The sequence below is a fragment of the Equus asinus genome, chromosome 15 (genome assembly GCF_041296235.1).
Source record: "Equus asinus isolate D_3611 breed Donkey chromosome 15, EquAss-T2T_v2, whole genome shotgun sequence".
NCBI lineage: Eukaryota > Metazoa > Chordata > Mammalia > Perissodactyla > Equidae > Equus > Equus asinus.
In genome coordinates this window covers 14,570,821-14,592,385 of record NC_091804.1, presented here as the reverse complement: position 1 = coordinate 14,592,385, position 21,565 = coordinate 14,570,821, and the positions used below count along the sequence as shown (strand labels likewise).

Sequence of the window (21,565 nt, the reverse complement as noted above, 5' to 3'; positions counted from 1 at the left end):
GCCCAAACTTAATTTTATGATTCTTTCCAAATATTTGAGGGTTTGGAAATTTATACACAAAATATTCTTGCGTACACTTATTTTTCAGTTCCTATCCCCAAAGGGTTTTCATCCTAGAAAGGGTTCCAAAGGCATTCAAAGGCAGTGAATACATTAAATGAAATAATTGTTTAGTGACAAGCTGAACACAAGAAAGAGTTTGGGTAAGTTGTAATTTTGGCTTAACATCTATATGCATCTTGTCCAGTTTAGTTAAATTATCCCTGTTTCTGTTATCCTTTTGTGCTCCCATTATCTCTGTGTGTGTGTGTGTGTGTCTGGGAGGGGATTGGTGGTGGTGGAGGCAGCAGAGTTGCAGTACATTTTTACTGTAGGGTGGACTGAACATCAATGAGCCAAATTTCAGCTGCAACAAAGTCTAGCTTTCCCCTTTGAAGCTCATAAATGTGTTCTCTAATTGCATTTTTTCCCGATTTTTAAATTTTGTTTCTTGATTCTACAAATACAAGTCAATGGCTTGCGCAAGTATAAAGAGATACACCTAACAATTTGAATATTTAATTTTATTTTGGATAAATTTGGCACATGCCAATATTTTGCATATGCCATGTGTGAGTAAATCATCAAATAAAGAAGTTAAATAGGGGTTATATAGTCTATAAAGCATTGTGGGTTTGGGGGCCTAATTTCTTCTTTATTACAAACTGATGAATATGGAAGTATGAACATTTACATCTTTGCACTGACTTTCCTATTTAATATATATTTCTTTCATCTGCATTGCCCTTCCTTGTCTTTCACCCTAGGTCAATTTGTCCACTTCTTTCAAGACCCATCTTCTTCAAGAGGCTTTCTCTGGTCAATTCCACCTCACTCTGGGATGGCTATCTTACCTTTTCTTTCCCTAAACATCTATGTGCACCTTGTCCAGGCAACCCCACATCTCCATGTATTTTCTTATTTTCTCTCAACCAGACTGAAAGTTCTATACATGTAGGGGCCTTTTCTTTCACTGCTATGAAACAGTAACCACCCAATGACATGAGATTCATAAAGGCTAATTCAATAAGTGAATACATGAATTGAAGAAAATCTTTTGAAGAACTTAGAGGATCTAGAGGAGATTCCAAAGCCAACATGCTTGGGTCACGCTGACATTTTGTATTGACCACCAGCAGCAATGATAAAAATTGACACAGCGTTCATCCACACAAGTACCTGTCAGTTCCTCCTACTTCTCTCCTATTCAAGAAATGAAGAATGGAACACATTCTGGACAACTTTGTTATTATCTTAAAATATTATTTAATGGTAAGATTTGCTCCTCTTTCACTTCTTTGATAATTCTAAAGAACTGAAGATTTTTTAAAGGATGATTAGAAAGTAGGTAAAAGTTGTAGATATCCAATTCCTATTGCACCATAAGAATCACTGGAAATAGATGAATGAGGTAGGTCTTTCTAAGCTAGGGTTAAGATTAAACACCTAATATGGCATTAAATTAATTATATTTTGAAGATGATCCTCCCAGGAAGAAAGGGTTAAAATTGCTTCCTTTTTTCTTTTAACTCATTCAAGTACTCCCTGATGTTAACAAAGAGACCATTTATGTCAGGTATGGAAAGAAACCATTTTCAAAGGAACCACCATTTGATTTATAGTCAAATCAATAATCAACTACAACAACTTAAGATTAATGACCAATGCTACTTCCCATTTAATGTTTTATTATTAAAACAGATAATAATTAATTCAGTTGATTTTTAATAACTTATAAATGAGGATATTTGCAATAATGTATCACAAGAGAAATTATCATAATCTTTTATTACCGATATCTCTTCTACTTGTATAATGGTATTTGTTTCTCTTTGGGTTTCCAAAGCACCAAGCCTAGTGCAAGTAGTAGGTATTCAGTTAATGTTTGTGGACTAAATTAATTTGTCTTTTGTTTTGAATGATTTTGTATTCATGGGCTCACTCGGCCTAACTAGCCATCCCCTGGGCTATTATCCCAATTTTTTAGTTGAGGAAAACAAAAATCTGTACAAGGTCACAAAAGTAGTAAATAGTGAATCCTAGATTGAAATATTTCCATTTCTTTCCACATTGAAGTACTGAAGGGAGAGAGAGAGGGAAGGAGAGAGAATATAAATGTGTCATTACATATTCTCATTGTTTTCTAATTTTTACAGTAATGCAGGAAAATAAGTGTTTAATAACAATTGCTAACATAAATTGTAAGGCATATAAATTTTACAACTTCCACTCACAACTGATAATAATTGACTTTATATCAATCACAATTTTGCCTCAATTCTTCTATATATAATCATTTATGTAAAGTTCTTAAATGTTTGAGTGAGATATAAAAATACAGAGATAAAAATGAAGATGTAAAAATGCAGTGTCAATTTAAATATTGCTTTATAACTTGAATTACTATTGATCTAATTATTAATACAGGAATAGGTTTGAAAGAAAAATTATATAGACAGTTTTTAGCAAATATTATGTCAGACTATTATTATACTTAAAGCAACACTCTTTACATTTCAGGAATGTGAATTAATGATAGAGATTTTAGGTTTCCACTTGTTTGGTCATTCAATGAAGATTTTTATGGAAATCAAAATACAATATATTTTGGAGTCAAAGTATTATATAAGGAAAAATAAAGATGATCCCTACGAAGTCCAAGCATGTGATTTTTCTATTTTAATTCTACCTACCTATGTGATATTTGGGAAGGTCATTTAATTTCTCTGAGCTTCAGTGTTGGGATTTGTACAACCACAATAAAGTATATCTTCCCTTGTCTACCATCTAAGGTTGTAGGGAGGATCAAATTTGACAATGCACGTGAAAATATTTTGCAACTTGCCCATAATATGACATTGTTTGTTTTATGACATTATATTACTGATTATTCACATAATGAAATATCCTCCAAGGAATGAAATATTTGAACATCACTACAATTGGTGGGGACAGCATGCCTATTGCTGAAAGAGCTATATTCTGATTTATGGAGCAAAAAACTTTAAAAAATAAGCAAGCTACCAAAAATGTAAATATAGGAATTAGCCAAGCAGTATTTGTTTTTCTGTCCCACTAGAGGCTGTAGAGTAATATCAGTGTGTGTGTGTGTTTACATAACTATGTAACATTACTGTCCTAAGAGATCCTAGATAACCCTCACAAACTTCAGGTTCACTTACATTCCTCTTGGTAGACACAATATAATGAGTGAGAGTATATGACCCCAGAGTTTACAGTCCTCATGCAATCAGAGAGAAGAACTCACAGAAAATAAACCCGAATGGGTATACTGCATTGACTAATGGACCTCCTTTGAGGAGGCGTCAATTTAACTTTAAACTCATGAGCTCATTGAGAGCAGGGGAGAGAAGGGGATGTCTCCAAACCCAGGAAACTGTTGCCATAGAATTCTCCTTCTCTATTCCCGCCTACTCTTCCTCCCTTAAAGCAGCAACAATTTGTGCTCTACCGTTTTCTTTCAGGAACCAGATAGATTTTCAGAAGCCAGAACTCCAGTGATGTGATATCTCCACCACCTAACAACTGTCCCTGGTAGGGATATTGAATAAGTCTGAGGGTGCTATTAAGTTTCTCAGGACAGAATCATCCTTGCGGATGCAATTGCAGCACAGGAAGCAGACTTAGGAAGAATTTTTAGCCCCCTCAAATCTCATTGGCCCTCTGCACAAGCCAAGCCACTATCACTCCTACAACAAAACGGAATCCTTTCAGCACTCGCTGTCGTGGACAGCTCCCTCACGGCGCGGTCCATTCCTCCGCAGTGAGCTGACTGGCGTTCAGCCTGCACCGATCGGTGCGGCACCCGACACCAAGTCCCCGCCAGCAGGCACAGAACACGCGGTGCCCTCCTCCCTCTGGGTGCGCCCGCCCCTCGCTCACCCCGGCTCACTCCAGCGGCGACTTTGAGGGATTCCCTCTCGGGCGGCCTCTGCAGCAGTACATTTGGACTCATTCGCTGCACTGCGAGCATGGATCTCCGAGGAAGAGCCGTTCTCAGCGTCAATAGACTTCAGGTTCTCCTGATGCTGTTCCGTGAGTAGCGTTTCGGCCATCGCGAGGGCAGGGTGCACTCTTTGCAGACAATAGAATCAGCATAGTAAGTGGTACTTAAGGTCAAAATGTGGCCCCTACGTTTCGCGGGTTTTTTCTTTTCGGGGTGGGGGAAGGGAGAAAGGGTTGTGGAGGGCCTTCCCACCAGTGGCAGGGAATTCCCTAGAGAGCCACACACCCGTGTGGCGTGTCCCAGACAGAGTGCTATACGGGCCTGCTTCGTGGGGTCAGAATATTGGCAAGAAAGATTTGGTTTAAAAGCCTAAGAAGAAGAAGAAGGACAATTGGGGTACAAATTAGTAAGGCTTTACAATTTTTTTCTGTTTTAATGTTTATTATAAATTGACAGCAACTGAGTTGAATTTGTTGGCGTTAGGTTAGAGAAATGGCTCTCAGAGCGCATAACAGCTGGCAGGGAACTTTATCACCCCAAAGCCCGCAGACCACAATCTCTCCACCCTTGTGCCCGAGATGCGTGGCCTTCAGTGAGCCCGGAACAGATAGGATTTTTTTCCCCCCGCAGATACAATGGTTCGAATCATGGCAGAACAAGAAGTGGAAAATCTCTCAGGCCTTTCCACTAACCCTGAAAAGGATATATTTGTGGTGCGGGAAAATGGGACGACGTGTCTCATGGCAGAGTTTGCAGCCAAATTTATTGTCCCTTATGATGTTTGGGCCAGCAATTATGTCGATGTAAGGAACCTTTTCCCTCCCAGCTTGCTCCTAGGGCTCCAAGGGCGAAGGGTACCCTCCCTCAAGGCCCTATGAAGACCTGGGTCGCCCGCCTTTCCCCCTACGCCCCTGCAGGCTGCTCCGGAATGCTGCATGGGGGTTCTGGCTTGCAACGCCTTCTGCTCGCCCTGCCTGCTTTGAAAGTAAACCCCCTTCTCTCTGCTTCCCTAACGGAGGGGTCTGCACGTAGAGCATCTAACCGCATGTTTCCGGAGCTGGGAGCGCGCGCGCGCAAAGGAGCGCCCAGGCGTGCAACCCGGAGTTTGGACGCGCCGCCCTTTATAGCCGGGACTGGGTCCGGGCGCGCTGAGGGGGTGCGGGGCGTCTGTGTTCCCAGCTGATCACTGAACAGGCCGATATCTCACTAACCCGGGGAGCTGAGGTGAAGGGCCGCTGTGGCCTCAACGAGTCGGAGCTGCAGGTGTTCTGGGTGGATCGCGCGTACGCGCTCAAAATGCTGTTTGTAAAGGTAACGCCGAGCGGGGCGCGCAGAGGGGGCGCAGACTCCGGGTGGATGTGGGCAGAGGCCGGCCCTCGGTTTCCCCACCCAGAAGCCGCGGGGGCGGTTGACGCGCGCCTCCCCCGCTCCGCAGGAAAGTCACAACACGTCCAAGGGACTGGAGGCGACGTGGCGGCTGAGCAAGGTCCAGTTTGTTTACGACTCCTCCGAGAAGACCCATTTTAAAGACGCAGTCGCTGGTGAGTAGAGGCCTGCAGGGCTGGGGAGGGGGCCTGGGAAGGCGTGGGCACGGCACACAGCACAGGCCTAGAGGGCGGATTTCTCAGGAAATTAGGAAATTTTGCGGAAACCAATCCGGGTTTTGCGCTCCCACGCCAAGTCCACCCTGGGCTTGCTCTCCAAAGCAGAGGAAACGGGAGCTCCCGTGGGTCCTCAGGACTTCAGGCATTGAAAATGCGCAAGGAACCTCGCGCCCAAGGACCAGCCCATCACCCAGGGCGCGATCCTGGATGACACGTCTCCTGAGGACCTGTGTTCCCCTAGTTGTTTCAGGACGACCTCATGATTTGTTCTTTAAAGGAGCACCGAGAAGGGCAAAGCTGTATTTTTAGTTTTTCTGCACCCCTGCTTTTTCTTCTCATGCGCTAAAACTTGAAGGGGGCGTTGTGACTTGCCTTTTCCGTCAGGATTTGAGAGCCTTCGGTATCTTTTTGCGCATGGCACAGGGTTCACCCGAGCTCTTCAGTCATCGACTGCAGCCACCTCAGAGTGGATTCTGAACCGTGTCCTAATATATTAGCTTTTCCTGCCCATCTCTCCAACCACTCACCCACATCCTCCAAAAATACCGTGTTTCTATCCATCCCCCAAATGACAATGTTCACATCTGCAGGCACCAGCAAAGACCACATTTTAATTAATTAATTTAGTAAATTGTCTAATCTACTCATATGAAGCCTTCAATCACCTGGACGCCTGGGGTGAGAAAAGGTTTTTATTGAGCACTTAAGAGAATACATATGTCATCTCTCTCTTCCCCCCTTTTTTTTTATCATCACAGTAAAAAGAGCATCTTTTTCTCTTCATCAAAACTTATATTCAAGCATTTCCTCCTATTAAATTAGATCCCTCCCCTCAAAAAAAGGAAAAAAAGAAGAAAACACAAACAAACAAACATATGCCGGAAAAGAAGAAAAAGAAGGCAGACCTCCAAAGGGTATTTCTGTGTGCAAGGGTGTCTGCCCACGGCACCAGCCATCAGCAAGGCTTTGTTGAAGAAGACATTTTAATCTTTGCAGGCCAGTGTGAAATGTGGAAAACCAAGTTGCCATTCTGTGTCTTGGGAATCTCCATCATTTGGTTTTATATAGTAAAAAGGGTTTGGTTTTTAGGTATCACTTTCCTCTTCCAAAAAGAAATAGCAGATTAATTCTTTAAGAGCCCCTGCTCGTGAAAGAAGGGGTGTATTTATCCTTTGTCACCACTTGGTGCCATTTGCACAACCCCAGCCCCAGCCCCAGCCCCAGCAGGGCAACATGGCATGGCAGCACAGAGGATGGGAGGGGTGTCTGGAGCTAAGAGGCAAGAGTCAGTTATCTGGCACACGAGGTTAGGAGCAAGAAGGGTTCTGCCAGCAAGAGGGGCCTAACCATTGCTTTGGGCCTTCTCTGCAGCCAGGAAATACACAGCCAACTCGCATCACCTCTCTGCCTTGGTCACCCCAGCTGGGAAGTCCTATGAGTGTCAAGCTCAGCAGACCATTTCACTAGCCTCCAGCGATCCGCAGAAGACAGTCACCATGATCCTGTCTGCAGTCCACATCCAGCCCTTTGACATCATCTCTGATTTTGTCTTCAGTGAAGGTAGGTTGTAGGGGTGGTGGGAGGAGGAAATGGGGAGGAGGGTAGGGAAGGCTGACCTCAGGAAGGATGTGGAAGGGGCCCTGCTAGGGTCTCAGCCTATTCTCTAGGCTGACATGACACTGCCTCCTTCTGTAATATTTTTCAGAGACTAAAGGCAGTAAACTGAATCATATCAACTTCAGTGGCTCTTTTTTCTTCCCTCTCTCCTTTCCTCCTTCACTTCATTCCTTTCCTCTCCCTCTTTCCCTCTCTCACTCCCTCCCTCCTTTCCTTTCTTTCTTCATCTTTCTCTTCCTCCCTCCCTTTGCCAAAAGAGGAACCTTGATAGGGACAGAGGTAAGAAAGTCAGCTTGGAAAAAATCTATATAATTTTGATGCAAATTTCCCAATGAAAAAGCAGCTAAAAATCTCAAGTAGTTACCTAGAGAGCCATGGATTGGAGAATGGCCTTTTCTTCTGTGGGCCTCAGTTTCTCCACATTCTCTCAGTCACTTCCCAGCTGTAGGATCTACCACCGTGAGTCTAAGTTTTGTTTGGCTAGAATGCAATAGGTGTGTTTTGTCTGTGTGTGTGTGTGTGTGTGTGTACGCGCGTGCATGCAGGTCACAGAGAGTGAGAAACTCATGCAGACCTGCTTCCATCCATCACTCACCTTTGCTTGTAGGGACACCCACAAGGATCCAGGGAGGCAAAGGTCCCTAATCTGCTCCCTCTGGCGTATAGAGGAATCTTCTTCTCAGTCTGTGCCAGCCCCTGAAAGGGGATCAGGCAGGATACACCTGGGCAGGCTCGGGGGGTCCACATTCTCTTGGTTCTCTGCATCCCGGCAGGGGTAGAAATGAGAGGAGTCCACATTTCTGCAATTTCTCCAAGTCTAACAACAAATTACATTGGGCAAATGTAGGGTGAGTGAACTCTTCAATTCATTTGTTCCTCTTTCTTGTCTGGAGGAAGTCTTTAAAGACAGTTTGAGATTCTGTTTATTCCTTATGGTTAAGAAACGGGGAGAGATTCTGATGGCTTTAAGGATGCCTTCTTTGGGGCTGGGGATCCTCAGGTGAATACAACTATTCAAATGTGCAGGATATTAGGAAATCCCCGTCTGTGTCACACACAGATCATTAAATAATTTCCCAAGGGATCCAGCTTTCATAAAATGCCCCTGCTACTCAAACTGTGCTGAAGAGAATCTGCCCTTCCCCCTCGAAAATTCCTAAGTTCAACTGGCCTTGAGAGAAGGACCTGCTTCTTTTTCATCTTTGTGTTTTTAGCACCTAATACAGTGCTTGGCACATAGCAGATGCCCAGTTGACTTCCGCTGAACTGATAGACTGAAGCTGTGGACTGGATGCTTCAATGCCAGGCAAATCAGAATTTAATAGGTTTAGTAAAGCAGTGCCACACTTACTTATTCTTGTGGAAGGGTGGGCTATTCCATTTTAATATATTTTCTACTGAATTGAAACTAAACTCTAAGTGTCAAGACTTTAACATTTAAAAAAACCTGTTTGATTGTGGAAGTATTTATAAAATGTAACAGTGTCTTTCTTACCTGAAAATATTAAATATAATTCAATGTAATTGTACTTATGATTATTGATGACCAGGAATTCATTGTTAAAATATTGGATTGTGTAGTATCAGTCCCCAAGGTCCCTACCGTAGATGCTTTTGAGTTTATATGGTACTTTGAATAGCCTCTAATCTCTCTTTGTTTTCAGCTGGTCAGCAGTTCGTAGGCACTTCTGTGCTTCTTGGAATGACTGGTGCTGTACTTGCTGCTTTTTACTAGTTCCTTACCACAACCTCACCTAACCTTCTCTGGGTTATTTCTAAGTTGTTGCTTACCATTGTTTATAGACTGAGAAATCAAATCTCATAGGTGTTTAAAATTGTATATACCACAAGAGTAAATGAGTCCTGCCGAGGGACCAGAGTTTCTTTCCTAAAAATCAGTAAAGTTCATGGCATGACATCTTTTGTTTGGAAAGCACTTTTTATCCACTTCCAGATCCTAAATAGGAGCGATTGCTGGGTAGGCTTAGAGAGTTTGTAAGCACGTATAAATTCCCAAATGCAGATATATTAAGCACAAGCAAATTGCCCTTGTCTTACCCAGGCTTTTCCGGGTAATAATTAGGATGTTCCCTCCTGTATGGTGCCCTGGGGCTCAAGGCTTGACACATGGGAGGATGCAAGCCTCATTCAGAATCACTCACTGGATCGATGTGCCTTTGTGTGGCAGGGGTTCCTTTGTTCCTGGCTCCTCCTGTCTGTGCTTCTCAGCACCTGCCCCATACTGTGTTTTGTAAGAGATCATTTTATTTGATTTGGTGGAATCTGAATGATTTCTTTTGGGGTACCTTTTTGGGACCTGGCACTTGGCCCCCATTCCCCAGAATAGAAGCTCAGGAGGCTCTGGATGTGTTGCTGATGCCTGTGTGGGTGTGAGTGGAGCATGCCTGCGTGGGGCGGGGTAGGGGGCCAGCATCTGGTCATATATCTGCACGCCCACTTCAGGGGCATGTACATGCGGTTTCATATGTGTACAGGACCCATAGCGTAAGGGTTTCGATTTGTAAAGGAAGTCTGCAGTTTCACACCTGCCTGCTTAAGAGACTGAGAAAAGCAAGGAAGGGTCAGTGCTATGGATTAGTGGACTCTCACAGGGGCTGACGTCTTCATCACACAAATCCCTTTGTGCATTGAGCTCAGCTACTACACTGATCCCCAAGGAAAGTCTCTGAGCCCAGCCCTTCTCCAACTGCAATGTGCACACGAATCATCAGCGGCAAAGTGGGCAAATGTGGTGATCTTGTTAACATGCAGAGTCTGGCTCAGTAGGTCTGGATGTAGTAGGGCCCAAGATGCTCCATTTCTAGCAAGCTCCCCGGTGATCCTGCTGGTCCATGAAATTCTGTAGGGGTTTGAGGAATTTTGAGCTGATCAAGGAAAAAGATATGACCATGAAAGGCAGTAACACACAAGCTTTATTGGGCAGCACTTGGACACGGGTGCATGGTGAGGGAAGCCCCTCACAGCATGGGACTGTCCAAAGGGAGGCTTATGGCACCTTGGGGACCACCATCCAGAAGGGGAGGAGGGCAAGGGACCTCCTGGCAGGGAGGGGGCTTATGTGTCTAGGTGATGCACTCAGCTGCATGGTGAGGAGTCTGTGGGTCAGAGAGCTCTGAGGGGCAGCAGAGGGTCCGGCCTCATCTTATCAATGGGTAACCGCTCTTGGGGGAGGTTTGGTATGCAAAGCAGGCAGCCTGTAAATGGCAAAAAAAAAAAAAAAAAGTGCTTGTTTTGGCTGTTTTTTAAATAACTGGATGTGTAAAAATTTGAGTTTGACATTGGGGGCTTTTGAGCTAATAGGTCTCAGCCTGCAGTGAAGAAATAAACCACCTGGGGCCAATCTGCAGAGGCCACTTGGGCTCATTTCTGGAACAAACACAACTTGTATGGCAACTACCGCCCTGCCATTCAGCGGCGCCCCTTTGTCTCAGTTGGGGTTGATTAACTTGTCCTTCCACAATTCATTCCTTGTAGTGTGTCCTTGGAGGGCCTCAGGAGATTTCTGGCAGTGGTGGGATGGGGGATGCATCACTAGGAGAGAACAAATCAGCCTGAGTATTTTAATTATTTGAATTAAAGGCAACTTTTACACATAGTGACAGAAGAAGCATAATAGAGCAGGAAAGGTGCCTCTGTTCCCCTTTGTTAAAGATTCAGGTTTAACAGGCGTTTAAGTTACCACATAGAGGCTGCTCCCTTTTTAATTCTCGAGGGGGAAAAACCAACCAACCAAACCAACATGTGAAGAAGGTACTGAGATCCCCATCTGTGGTGGAGAAACTGGTAAAGGCTGCACTCCCAGGGGCTGCCAGGATTGGCAGGAGAGCTTGTCTTTGGGTGTCAGACACTGTGCTCTTGGCCTCTCAGAGCCTCAGCTGCTCCTGCGGAGCAACTATAATAAACACGTGGATGCAGGAGGCACCTTTAGGAAAGTTGTCAGGTACCCTGAATTCATGAGCTTTTTATTATTCCTCCCAACAGTATAATTGGGAGATGCCACCTGATCTGTCTTTTACCCAGATCTATGGGAGAAACGCTTTGTGTTTTAGTGGAATGGATGTGTTTTACCTTTTCCTGTGCACCAACGCCCAGTAAAGTACCCTGTGGCTGGCTGCCATGCCACTAATGCAGGAAGGGTTTGATGCTGATCCAGAGCATTGTGTAGATCTGTGATCTGCTTGGTACCTCCCAGCCAGGAAACATGTCACCTAGGGTAGTTGCTCCTCAAGGTCTCCTGGGTAAGCATCCAGAGGGAGATAATCCTGGGATTAACACTGCTGAGAACTGCATTGAGGGCTGGAATATGGAACCCCAGTGTAGCCACATAGCTAGCCAGTCATAGAATTCTGTGTTCCTGCTACTGTCCTGGAACGTAGAGTTTTAGGTTGTGTTCCCTGAGCAGCAGATCCTATGCAGGTACATAAGTGCAAGTAATTTATTTAGGAGATAGTTCTAGAGAGCACTGGCAGGGGAGTGGGGAAGTGAGATAGGAAGGCAAGGCAGCCAGTACAAGTGCATTAGTGAGCAGGTGACCACTGTGGACACCTGGCACTCACCCCGCTGGAACCTCTGGGACCCACAGCAGAGTTATCCCACCTGAGGCATTTACCTGCCAGCTCCCATCCACCATTGCTGGCTGCTGGGGTGGGGGAGGGGTGTGGACGCTGGGACTTCTAACCTGCCTTGTAGTCAAACCCGTTGGACTGTGTGGGAATCATGATGCTGAGGGTGTAGGACACAGTCTGTGCCTGCTGCACCTAGGTGCTGGCATATGTGAACCTTCCCTGTCCTGGCGGAGCTTACAGGCTAGTGGGAAAGAGTTGATAAAACTCTTTCTTGCACAAGCCGTGTTCCTGGTGCACTGTGGCATCAATCATCAATCAATAACTGCTTTTATTATCTTTTTGTTGTTGTGTGGTTACTAGTGCTTACCTCTTGGTGAGAGTATCTGCTTGTCTCCAGCCAAAGGTCTCCAAAGCCCACTCATCTTAGCAGCTTCTCAGATACAAACTACATTTTTCTGAGTTTACAGGAGTCCAGAGCCAGCCCAGAGAAAATATGGAAAGATGGGCAGGCTCTTCCCTCTAGCTGCCCTGTCAGCTAGCAAAAGGCTTGCCCTCCTCCGCGAACAGAACAGTCTGGCATTGGTAGAGCTTGAGAAAGCAGACAGCTTGCCTATTGGCCCATTGCCCATCTCAGTGCTGTTCATTTGGGGTACAATGACGAGTTCTTGTAGATGCTATGCCTCAAGGAGTAAATACAAATTTGAAATGCGGTGATCATCAAACAAAACAAAATAAAGCACACATTTAGAAAACAGAACCTAAGGTGAACCAAGATTTCAGTAGGCGCACTGAGTTTATGGTTGAGGGGACCTTAGTTGGCAACTGGCAGCTGGCAACAGATTAACCCTCTGTTGTCTGATCTGTCTTCATCTGGTTCTTTCCAATGACTAGGCTGGTTTTTGCCTTTTCTAGCCACAGGCCATCCACTCTGGGCCTCCGTTTTGTGTTTTCTGTAAGCCTGAGTCCAGCCAGGGCAGAAGCATGTGGGGCCCCAAATCCTGTGGGGGTAAACGGGGAGTTAGGGGTCTCCAAGCATCCAAAGCCAGATGCAGTCTGGGCTGAGCCAAGGGATGCTATTTTCCCAGGCAGAGATTAGGGTTTTCCTTGTTTTATAATCCATGGGTTGTATTACCAGTTTATTGCACAGGATTTTAACCCTGGAGTCCATAGGGTTTGTGGATAGAATTCAGGGGGTCTTTAAATTTCAATGGGAAAAATTTATACCTTTATTTTCACTAATTTCTAATTAATATTTAACATTTCCTTCAATTATAAATGAAGGTGATCACCCACAGTAGTATTAGTGATACCCACTTTGTGACCAGTAGAAATCATAGATGTTCTCATCTCCCATTAGTTTGTGCAGATCTTGTAAAGTAACAATTATGCTTCTCGCTAATTTGCAATCATGGCCATACATGTGAACTAAAAAAGAAGCACATAATTTGCTGTTATTTAAAATTATTTAAAAAATCATTTAAAAATATTTTCATAGCTGAATTTCAGTGTAATATTTTTCCTTTGGAATCTTATGTATTTTCTTTGTATGCATTCATAAGCATTATTTTGAAAAGGGGTCCATAGTTGCATCATACTGGCACAAAAAAATTACAACCTGTACTTTAGTGGGTCATGACCAGTACTGTTTTACATGGAAGAAAATAGAGTATAAGTTATTAGATGCACAAAGTAAGGATAATAATTGCTTTGTAAAACTTTGGTTTCGGTTATGTGTGTATATATGTTCTGAGTTATAATGTAATGCACTGTTTTTCCTGTGGGTTGGAGGCAGAGTTTGAAAACATTGGCTTAAGCCTGAAAGAGGAATTCAAGTCCTTCCTTCACGGGTTCGCAATCTGTCATCTGAAACTCTTGGGGCTAGATATTCTTCGGAATTCAGAATATTTTAGACGTTAGGAAGACAATACAGTGCATAGTCCATGCATTATTTAAGACCCCAGAAGAAACAGGGCAGCCCCTGTAATCAAACATATGAATGTGTCTGTTTCCTGCCATGAAACACATGAGTCTTCTTGCTAAGTAGGATAAGTGAGAATCACGAGCGGCCTGACATTAGTTCTAAACAGGTTTTGCTGCCAAATGAGTGACACAAAGTACTTTTAGCTCACCGAGTTTTGAGGATTTTGGAATGGTGGATGAGTAGCAGAGTCAGGATTTCTTCTTTATTTGACTACTTAGTGGATGGAGGTGGGTGAGGAGAGGGAATTCAGTATTTTTCACGATAATTTGTGAAATCCCCTCATTTTCCCATGAATATTTTTGGCAAGTACATAGTTGAATACTCCCTTTCTATGTAGCCCTTCCTGTGGTGTGTTTAGTTCAGGTTTTTCCCTAAGGCGATAAAAAACAATTTCTAAAGAAGTAAACCACAATGTATTTTAACCATAATTTATTTTTTTTGGCTAAAAGACACCACACTTTTCTCCTTCATCTTCCTTAAAGGATGGGATATGAGATGTTATGCCCCATAACTACACTAAAGTTATTATCCATTTAAGGATAATACTTTCAGCACTATGATTCGGACACCAATTCTGACGTGTGGCTGTTTTTCCCAGACGACCGAGCCATTCTACAACACTAGTTGAGTGTCTTACAATTCAACTCAATTCTGACACTAGCTACTTCGAGAGATCATCAGATCCCACAAGTTAAGAGCTCAGTCCTGCAAGACTGCCCTGACTCCCCACTTCAGATGCCAGTCACAAGTCCAGGTTGTTGCCTGTGCTTCTGACTCTGTGGCTATTGATCGTAGGTTCCCATACCTCCTCCTCAGATTCTATTAATTTGCTAGGGAGGCTCACAGAACTCAGAGAAAGATTTTACTTACTGGTTTGCTGGTTTATTATAAAAGTATATAAGTCAGGAACAGCCAAATGGAAGAGATGCATGAGGCAAGGTAGGAGGAAAGGGCACGAGCTTCCATGCCCTCTCCGTGCTCGCCACCCTCCCCAATCTCTGTGTGTTCACCAACCGGAAGCTCTCTACTCCCCATTCCTTTGGGTTTTTATGGAGGCTTCATTACATAGGCATGATTGATGAAATCACTGGCCACTGGATTGAGCTCTATCTCCAGCCCTTCTCCCATTCCTGGAAACTGGGGGATGGGGCTGCAAGTTCCAATCCTCTCATCACATAGTTAGTTCCCCTAGCAACTAGCCCCCATCCTTAGTGACTTAGGGGCTTTCCAAAAGTCACCTCATTACCATAGACTCAGGTGTGAATGAAAGGGGTTTGTTATGAACATCAACATAGGAGTCTGCAGCTGGTACATGGAAATTAAGCAAATGCTGTAATCTATATTGACTTTACACAGAACATTACATAGAACATGATGTAGTCTACACAGAAATCTAAATATAATGATGTAAAGCTGAAGTTTAAATAATGCTATCAGCCATTGTTACCTCAATAAAATTAATTAAATTAAAAAAATTATGCAGGCAACAGTATGTTGTGTTGAGGAAAACAAGTAATCTTTGTTGTTAACAAAATCCCTACCCCAGGAGACCCCATTTCTATTTGTTGTTCTCTTCAGGGGCAATGTGGTATCCTGGCAAAAACCAAACCTCTGGCTATGGAGTTCTGGGCCCAGAGCTGCCCCTGGTGCACCTCTTCCCTGGGGAGATGGGGATATTGGACCACAGGCTGATACTTAAAGTGTGGGACTCGTTAGAATTGAATCAAATAGTGGAAAAGTCCCCTGTGAATTTTTTCAGTCCTTCAGATTGTGTGAGAACACCTCAGTGTAGTGCTACGTTCTTAACACTTCCCTAACCTTTGCCAAAATATCTTTTTAAAAAATCTATCTAGGGCCCAGCCCAGTGGCACAGCGGTTAAGTTCGCACATTCTGCTTCGGTGGCCCAGGGTTCACTGGTTCGGATCCGGGGTGCGGACCCACACACCGTTTGGCAAGCCATGTTGTGGCAGGCATCTCACATATAAACTAGAGGAAGATGGGAACAGATGTTAGCTCAGGGCCAGTCTTCCTCAGTAAAAAGAGGAGGATTGGCGGAAGATGTTAGCTCAGAGCTAATCTTCCTCAAAAAAAAAAATCTATTAAAAATTTTTTTTTCCAGTTGGGGGATGTGTATATGTATACTTATTTATTTTAAACAGTTTTATTCGGATATAATTGAAATACAATAAACTACACATATTTCAGTGTACAGTGTGATAAATATCAACTTAGGAATACACCTGTGAAGCCATCAGCACAATCAAGAAAATCAACATTTCCATCACCCCCAAAAGCATCCTCATAACCCTTTGCCATAAGTATTCAGCTCACGGAATTTTCAGAAACTGCACGTAACTCCACAGCTGGATGCAGATGGAGAGCCTAGAACCCTCCTTCCTGCCCACCTGTGATTCTGTAGTGTTTGAAGCCCAATAGCTCAGATCTGCTACTGACTGGACCCTACTCTAACCCTGGCTCATGTCTGCTGTATGCTGCCTCACTATGCTGGTGAGTTAGGCTCTTTGTGTTCAGATTGGGGTTTCATTTGCCCTTGGGAAAATGATTTAGCCTCTTTCTTCCTCAGTTACCGTATATGTAAAATGGGTATAATAATAGTATTTACCTCATGGGGTTGTTATGGGGATTAAAGGAGACAGTCCTTGTGCTTAGAACTGAAAGTTAATTTAGGAACCAGGTGTGTTAAGTATCCAGCTTTTTTTTTTTTTTTTTTAAAGATTTTATTTTCTTCCTTTTTCTCCCCAAAGCCCCCCGGTACATAGTTGTATATTCTTCTTTGTGGGTCCTTCTGGTTGTGGCATGTGGGACGCTGCCTCAGCGTGGTCTGATGAGCAGTGCCACATCCGCGCCCAGGATTCGAACCAACGAAACACTGGGCCGCCCGCAGCGGAGCGCGCAAACCCAACCACTCGGCCACGGGGCCAGCCCCAAGCTTTTTTTTTTTTTTTTAAAGATTGGCACCTGAGCTAACAACTGTTGCCAATCTTCTTCTTCTTTTTTTCTTCTGCTTTATCTTCCCAAACCCCCCATACATAGTTGTATATCTTAGTTGTAGGTCCTTCTAGTTGTGGGATGTGGGACGCCACCTTAATGTGACCTGATGAGCCGTGCCATGTCCGTGCCCAGGATCCGAACCCTGGGCTGCTGCAGCGGAGCGCGCAAACTTAACCACTTGGCCACAGAGCCAGCCCCTTAAGTATCCAGCTTTTTAAAAGCTGGATATTTGCCTGCAGTTCTCCAGATTTGTATTATTAGAGAGAAAAGACTCCTGGGACTCAGGTCTTATCCTCCTTTCTGTTGGTCTCAGGTGAGGTGAGAGGAAGGATTGTGTCAACAGGGATTCTGGAGGAGCCTGGCACACTGTAGGTCCTCAATAAATGTTTACTGGGTCATCTTGATTTAAAAACTTGGTCCTTGGGGGGCCGGCCCCGTGGCCAAGTGGTTAAAGTTTCACGTGCTCCGCTTTGGTGGCCTAGGGTTGGCAGGTTCGGATCCCAGTCACTCTTCAGCCACTCCACTCTTCAGCCATGCTGTGGAGGCATCTCACATACAAAGTAGAAGAAGATTGGCACAGATGTTAGCTCAGGGCTAATCTTCCTCGAGCAAAAAAAGAGGAGGATTAGCAATGGATGTTAGCTCAGGGCGATTCTTCCACACTAAAAAAACCCCAACAACTTGGTCCTTATGAAGAGATATCGAAAGCCTGTTTTCTTCAGTTGTGGGTCTTAAGTTTGGTGAAAAGGCCCCTAGTTACTCCCAAGGAGCCAATGAGCCTGAGCAAAGGTATCCTGGTTTCTAGGAGTGCTGTTCTGGTCAGCTCGACAAAGTACTTGATCACCTGGCTTCCCCAAAATTGTTTTTCAGTTCTACGTAAAAATGGAGACATATCGTAATTAAACTGTCTTAAATTTTACAAGCGTAAAGATGGAATCAACCTAGAAGTGCTGGTAACATTTTCTTTCTTGATCTAGGCACTGGTTATAGGAAGCGTCCATTTGTGAAAATTCATCAAGCTCTGCACTTTCTTTTTAAAAGTTGTGGTCTAACTTACATATATTAAAATGCACAAATCTGAAGTATTTAGCGCAATGTGTTTTTACCTATACTTGCAACCATGTAACCCTCACTTAGATCAAGATATGGAATATTTCCATCACACCTGAAAGTTCCCTTGTGTCCTGTTCCCCAGATGTAAGCACTTTTCTGATTTCAATCACCATAGACTTAGTTTTACCTGTCCTTGAATGTCATATAAATGGACTCATACAATATGTACTCTTTCGTGTCTGACAGTTTTCACTCAACATAATGTTTTTGAGATTCATCCATTTTGCTATCTGTAGCCATAGTTCATTTGTTGGTTAATATTCCATTGTATGAATATACCAGTTTATTTACCCATTCCATTTTGATGGGCATTTTAGTTGTTTCCAGTTTTAGGCTGTTATGAATAAAGCCTCTGTGAACATTTACATTCAAGTCTGTCTATGTTTTCATTATTCTTAAGGAAATACCTAAGAATGGAAAGCTGGGTTGTAAGCTAGGTGTTATTTTACTAGAAACTACTAAGCCGTTTACAAAGTGGTTGCATCATTTCCCACCAATGATGTATGAGAGTTCTAATTGTTCTGTATCATTGCTGACTCTTGGTATTTTCACTCTTTTTGAAAGCTGTATATTTGTGTGCAATTCTGTATGTGGACATTCTTCTTCAATAAAAAGTTAAAAAATGAAACTAACGATAAAAAAATGGTAGTGGTTGTGTCTAACGCCAAAACTCTGAAAATTTAAATAAATCATCTGGATGTTTTGTTGACATCCACCAGGAATCTGATAACTAACTGTTGCCCTGTTTCATTGATGTATTTTTATTTCACATTATGCAGAAATTTTAAGAGGTTCAGCCTTAGGGTTGGTTGGGGAATTATCATTTCTGAAAACCAAAATGTCTCCCCAAAGCTTCCTTGAGAAATCTTTTTGTCTCCATCTCCCTTTTAGTTTTGATAGGAAGACTTATGGTTTAGAATATTTTGACAGGAGCTCACTGCTTTTCTTCTTCTTTCCCATTTCAGAGCATAAATGCCCAGTGGACGAGCGGGAGCAGTTGGAGGAAACCTTGCCCCTGATTTTGGGGCTCATCTTGGGCCTCGTCATTGTGGTTACACTGGCGATTTACCACATCCACCATAAAATGACTGCCAACCAGGTGCAGATCCCTAGGGACCGATCCGAATATAAGCACATGGGCTAAGGGCCATTAGGCAGGCAGCCCCCAAACCCCCCTTCCCCAGCTGGATCAGGTAGAGAAACAAAAGCACTTTTCCACCTTGTACATGGGGTACGCCAACATAGCTACAATCCAACAGTCCTGGGTATCTAAGGCTTGCTTGGCCTGCATCCATGCTTAAACCCAGGGATGGGGGGATTCTTTTGGATTCATGGGGTGAATGACAGTTGTTCTCTCCATGCTGGGGAATGGGGAGGGAGGGGACAGCCAGCTTTCATGCTCACGGTGGCTTGACTTTGACTCTCCAAGGAGCAACACTCTGAAGTTTAAAGATTGGAAAAGACGCTTCTTTTGGGAAGACACCCCTTGAGGTTCAGAGGAATGGGGAGGGGGTTCTTTGCTCCCTTGAACACAGCTGGCCTACCCTATGCAGCTGTCAGTGCACAAAAAATACAGCCTCATGCTCCCTGCAGCAAGACCCCTGAAAGTGGTCCATGCTTCTGGCTGGCATTTTGCATGTCTAGTGATTGTCTTGGGAATGTTTCACTGCTACCTGCACCCAGTGACTTTGCAGCACAAGAACCCGTGTAATGTAACTATGCAGAGTTGTTTGGACTTCATAGTGTGTCAGGTTCAAGTAAGGGGACCTGAAGAATCAATCACGTGAGTTTGTTTTTCAAAATGAATTAAACCACAGTACTGTCTAACGTTTGGTTGCTTTCTTGAAACAAGAAAACAAAACTAAAATGGTTTCTTTGGCATCAAGAGGAGAGAGGGGAATGAAGATGGGCTTTTCATTTCTGCTCTAGGAAAAGCAAAGGAAGGGCAGGGAAGCAATGATGGGAATGTTGGCTTTTCCAGGGGAAAAAACATGGATTTATTTTGGCAATATAAATAGTTTTAATAATGGCACTTCTTGAACGATTGGTCTAAAATTGCTTCTGATGCTTCTTGGTCTTGAGTTTAGCATTTCACTTTGGATTAAAAAGCTGGACTGAACATGGCAGCTTAGGCTGAGTTTATTCAAAGTCAAATGTAATTTACTGAAACTTCCTAGAGAAATGTACACAGTTTGAATTTCCCTCACTTTCTAAACAACCATTTTTCAGAAGATCTGAGTAGGGGTAGGGATAACTCTTTTCTCTGGTGTTAGAATCCCCCAACCCCCATATAATCTCCACCATATGAGAGGCAGCCCATGAGTTCATCTCTCCAAGTCTTCAACTGCCGACAGTAGCGCATCCTTAGAAGTTTGTTATCCCCCAAATCTTGATAAGTACCAGCCAGCTGCTGTTCTAGTGCTCATTTCTTTGCTGCTCTGTCAACTTCAATCTTTTCCCCTGAATCATCTCTCTTCAGTGTCTGTCCGGTACCAATGAGGGAAAAGCCCCAGTTCCTCATGAAAATTGCATGTTGCACAAGGAAAACAAGATACCTTTGTGCCAGTGGACACCCCCCACGGTTTACTCCACTCTTTTATCATCTGTGATCTTCTCACCCCCAAGCCCCAAACTTGACAAACTCTTTCCTTTTTAGCATCTCATGTATTTTTTTTTAAACTTCACATTTATTTTGAACCATCCAAGGATTTGGGGAGAAATGGACGCTTAGATGTAATCAGTGAGTTACCCTTGCTTTCTGTAACCTCTTCAGAAAAACCTTACAGATCTTTCTGAGCCATACTTCTGAAAACCCCATATTTACTTAACTTACTTTCACAAAAGTAAATTTGTGGGTTTTTTTTAAAATTTTACATTCACAAAACATAGGACTCGTGATTAGTTTTGGAATTGTCATTCACTTGTTCAACAAACAGGTTTTGAGCACCTACTGAATGCAGGCTCAGTGCTGGGTATCCAGTGGTAAATTTGACAACTTAGAGTCCGCAAGGGGGGGACCGACAAGAAAACAACACACATACACAGGTCATTCTAAAAAGAACAGTGTCCTGGCTCTTTTCAATATGTTGTCACATGGCCACATCCCTGTTTCTAAGCTAATTAAATTTTTCTGGAATCCAATTTTTTTTTTCAAGATTGGCCCTGAGCTAACATCTGTTGCCAATCTTCCTCTTTTTTTCTACCCAAACCCCAGTACAGAGTTGTATACCCTAGTTGTAAGTTCTTCTATTTCTTCTATGTGGGATACCGTCACAGCATGGCTTGACAAGCGGTGTGTAGGTCCGTGCCCAGGATCTGAACTGGCGAACCCTGGCCACCGAAGCAGAGCATGCAAACTTAACCACTATGCAACCAGGCCAGCCCCAAATCCAAATTTCTTAATTCTCTAAATTAAGAGTGATTTTTCCACCTGTGATATGCAGTATGTATAAAAAACCATATTACTATGACTATTATTGTTTCACTATTATTGTAATCACATCATCTTTATCTAGCTGTCCTAAAATTAGGTCTCAAGCTCAGCCTAATTTCTTTGAACTTTGCCTTATTTCTCTCAGTCCTGTGTTTATGTTCATTATCAACTAAGCAAAATAAAGCAGTGCCTCCTGATCAGGGCAGAGGCAG

The 21,565-nt window shown here is 43.4% G+C and overlaps 1 protein-coding gene across 2 annotated transcripts; it reads left to right on the top strand.

Moving 5' to 3' along the window:
• Positions 1-3,715: 3,715 nt before the first annotated feature.
• LAMP5 (lysosomal associated membrane protein family member 5) lies at positions 3,716-19,745 on the top strand. 2 transcript variants are annotated; one of them, XM_014828760.2, is made up of 6 exons: positions 3,716-4,095; positions 4,637-4,809; positions 5,186-5,317; positions 5,442-5,547; positions 6,982-7,170; positions 18,886-19,745. In XM_014828760.2, exons 1-6 carry the CDS (start codon positions 4,032-4,034, stop codon positions 19,062-19,064), a joined length of 843 nt encoding a protein of 280 aa, XP_014684246.1. In that variant the 5' UTR covers positions 3,716-4,031; the 3' UTR covers positions 19,065-19,745. The 2 variants fall into 2 exon arrangements, with proteins under 2 accessions (XP_014684246.1, XP_070341668.1); XM_070485567.1 differs by having other exon boundaries at positions 4,032-4,159.
• Positions 19,746-21,565: the final 1,820 nt, after the last annotated feature.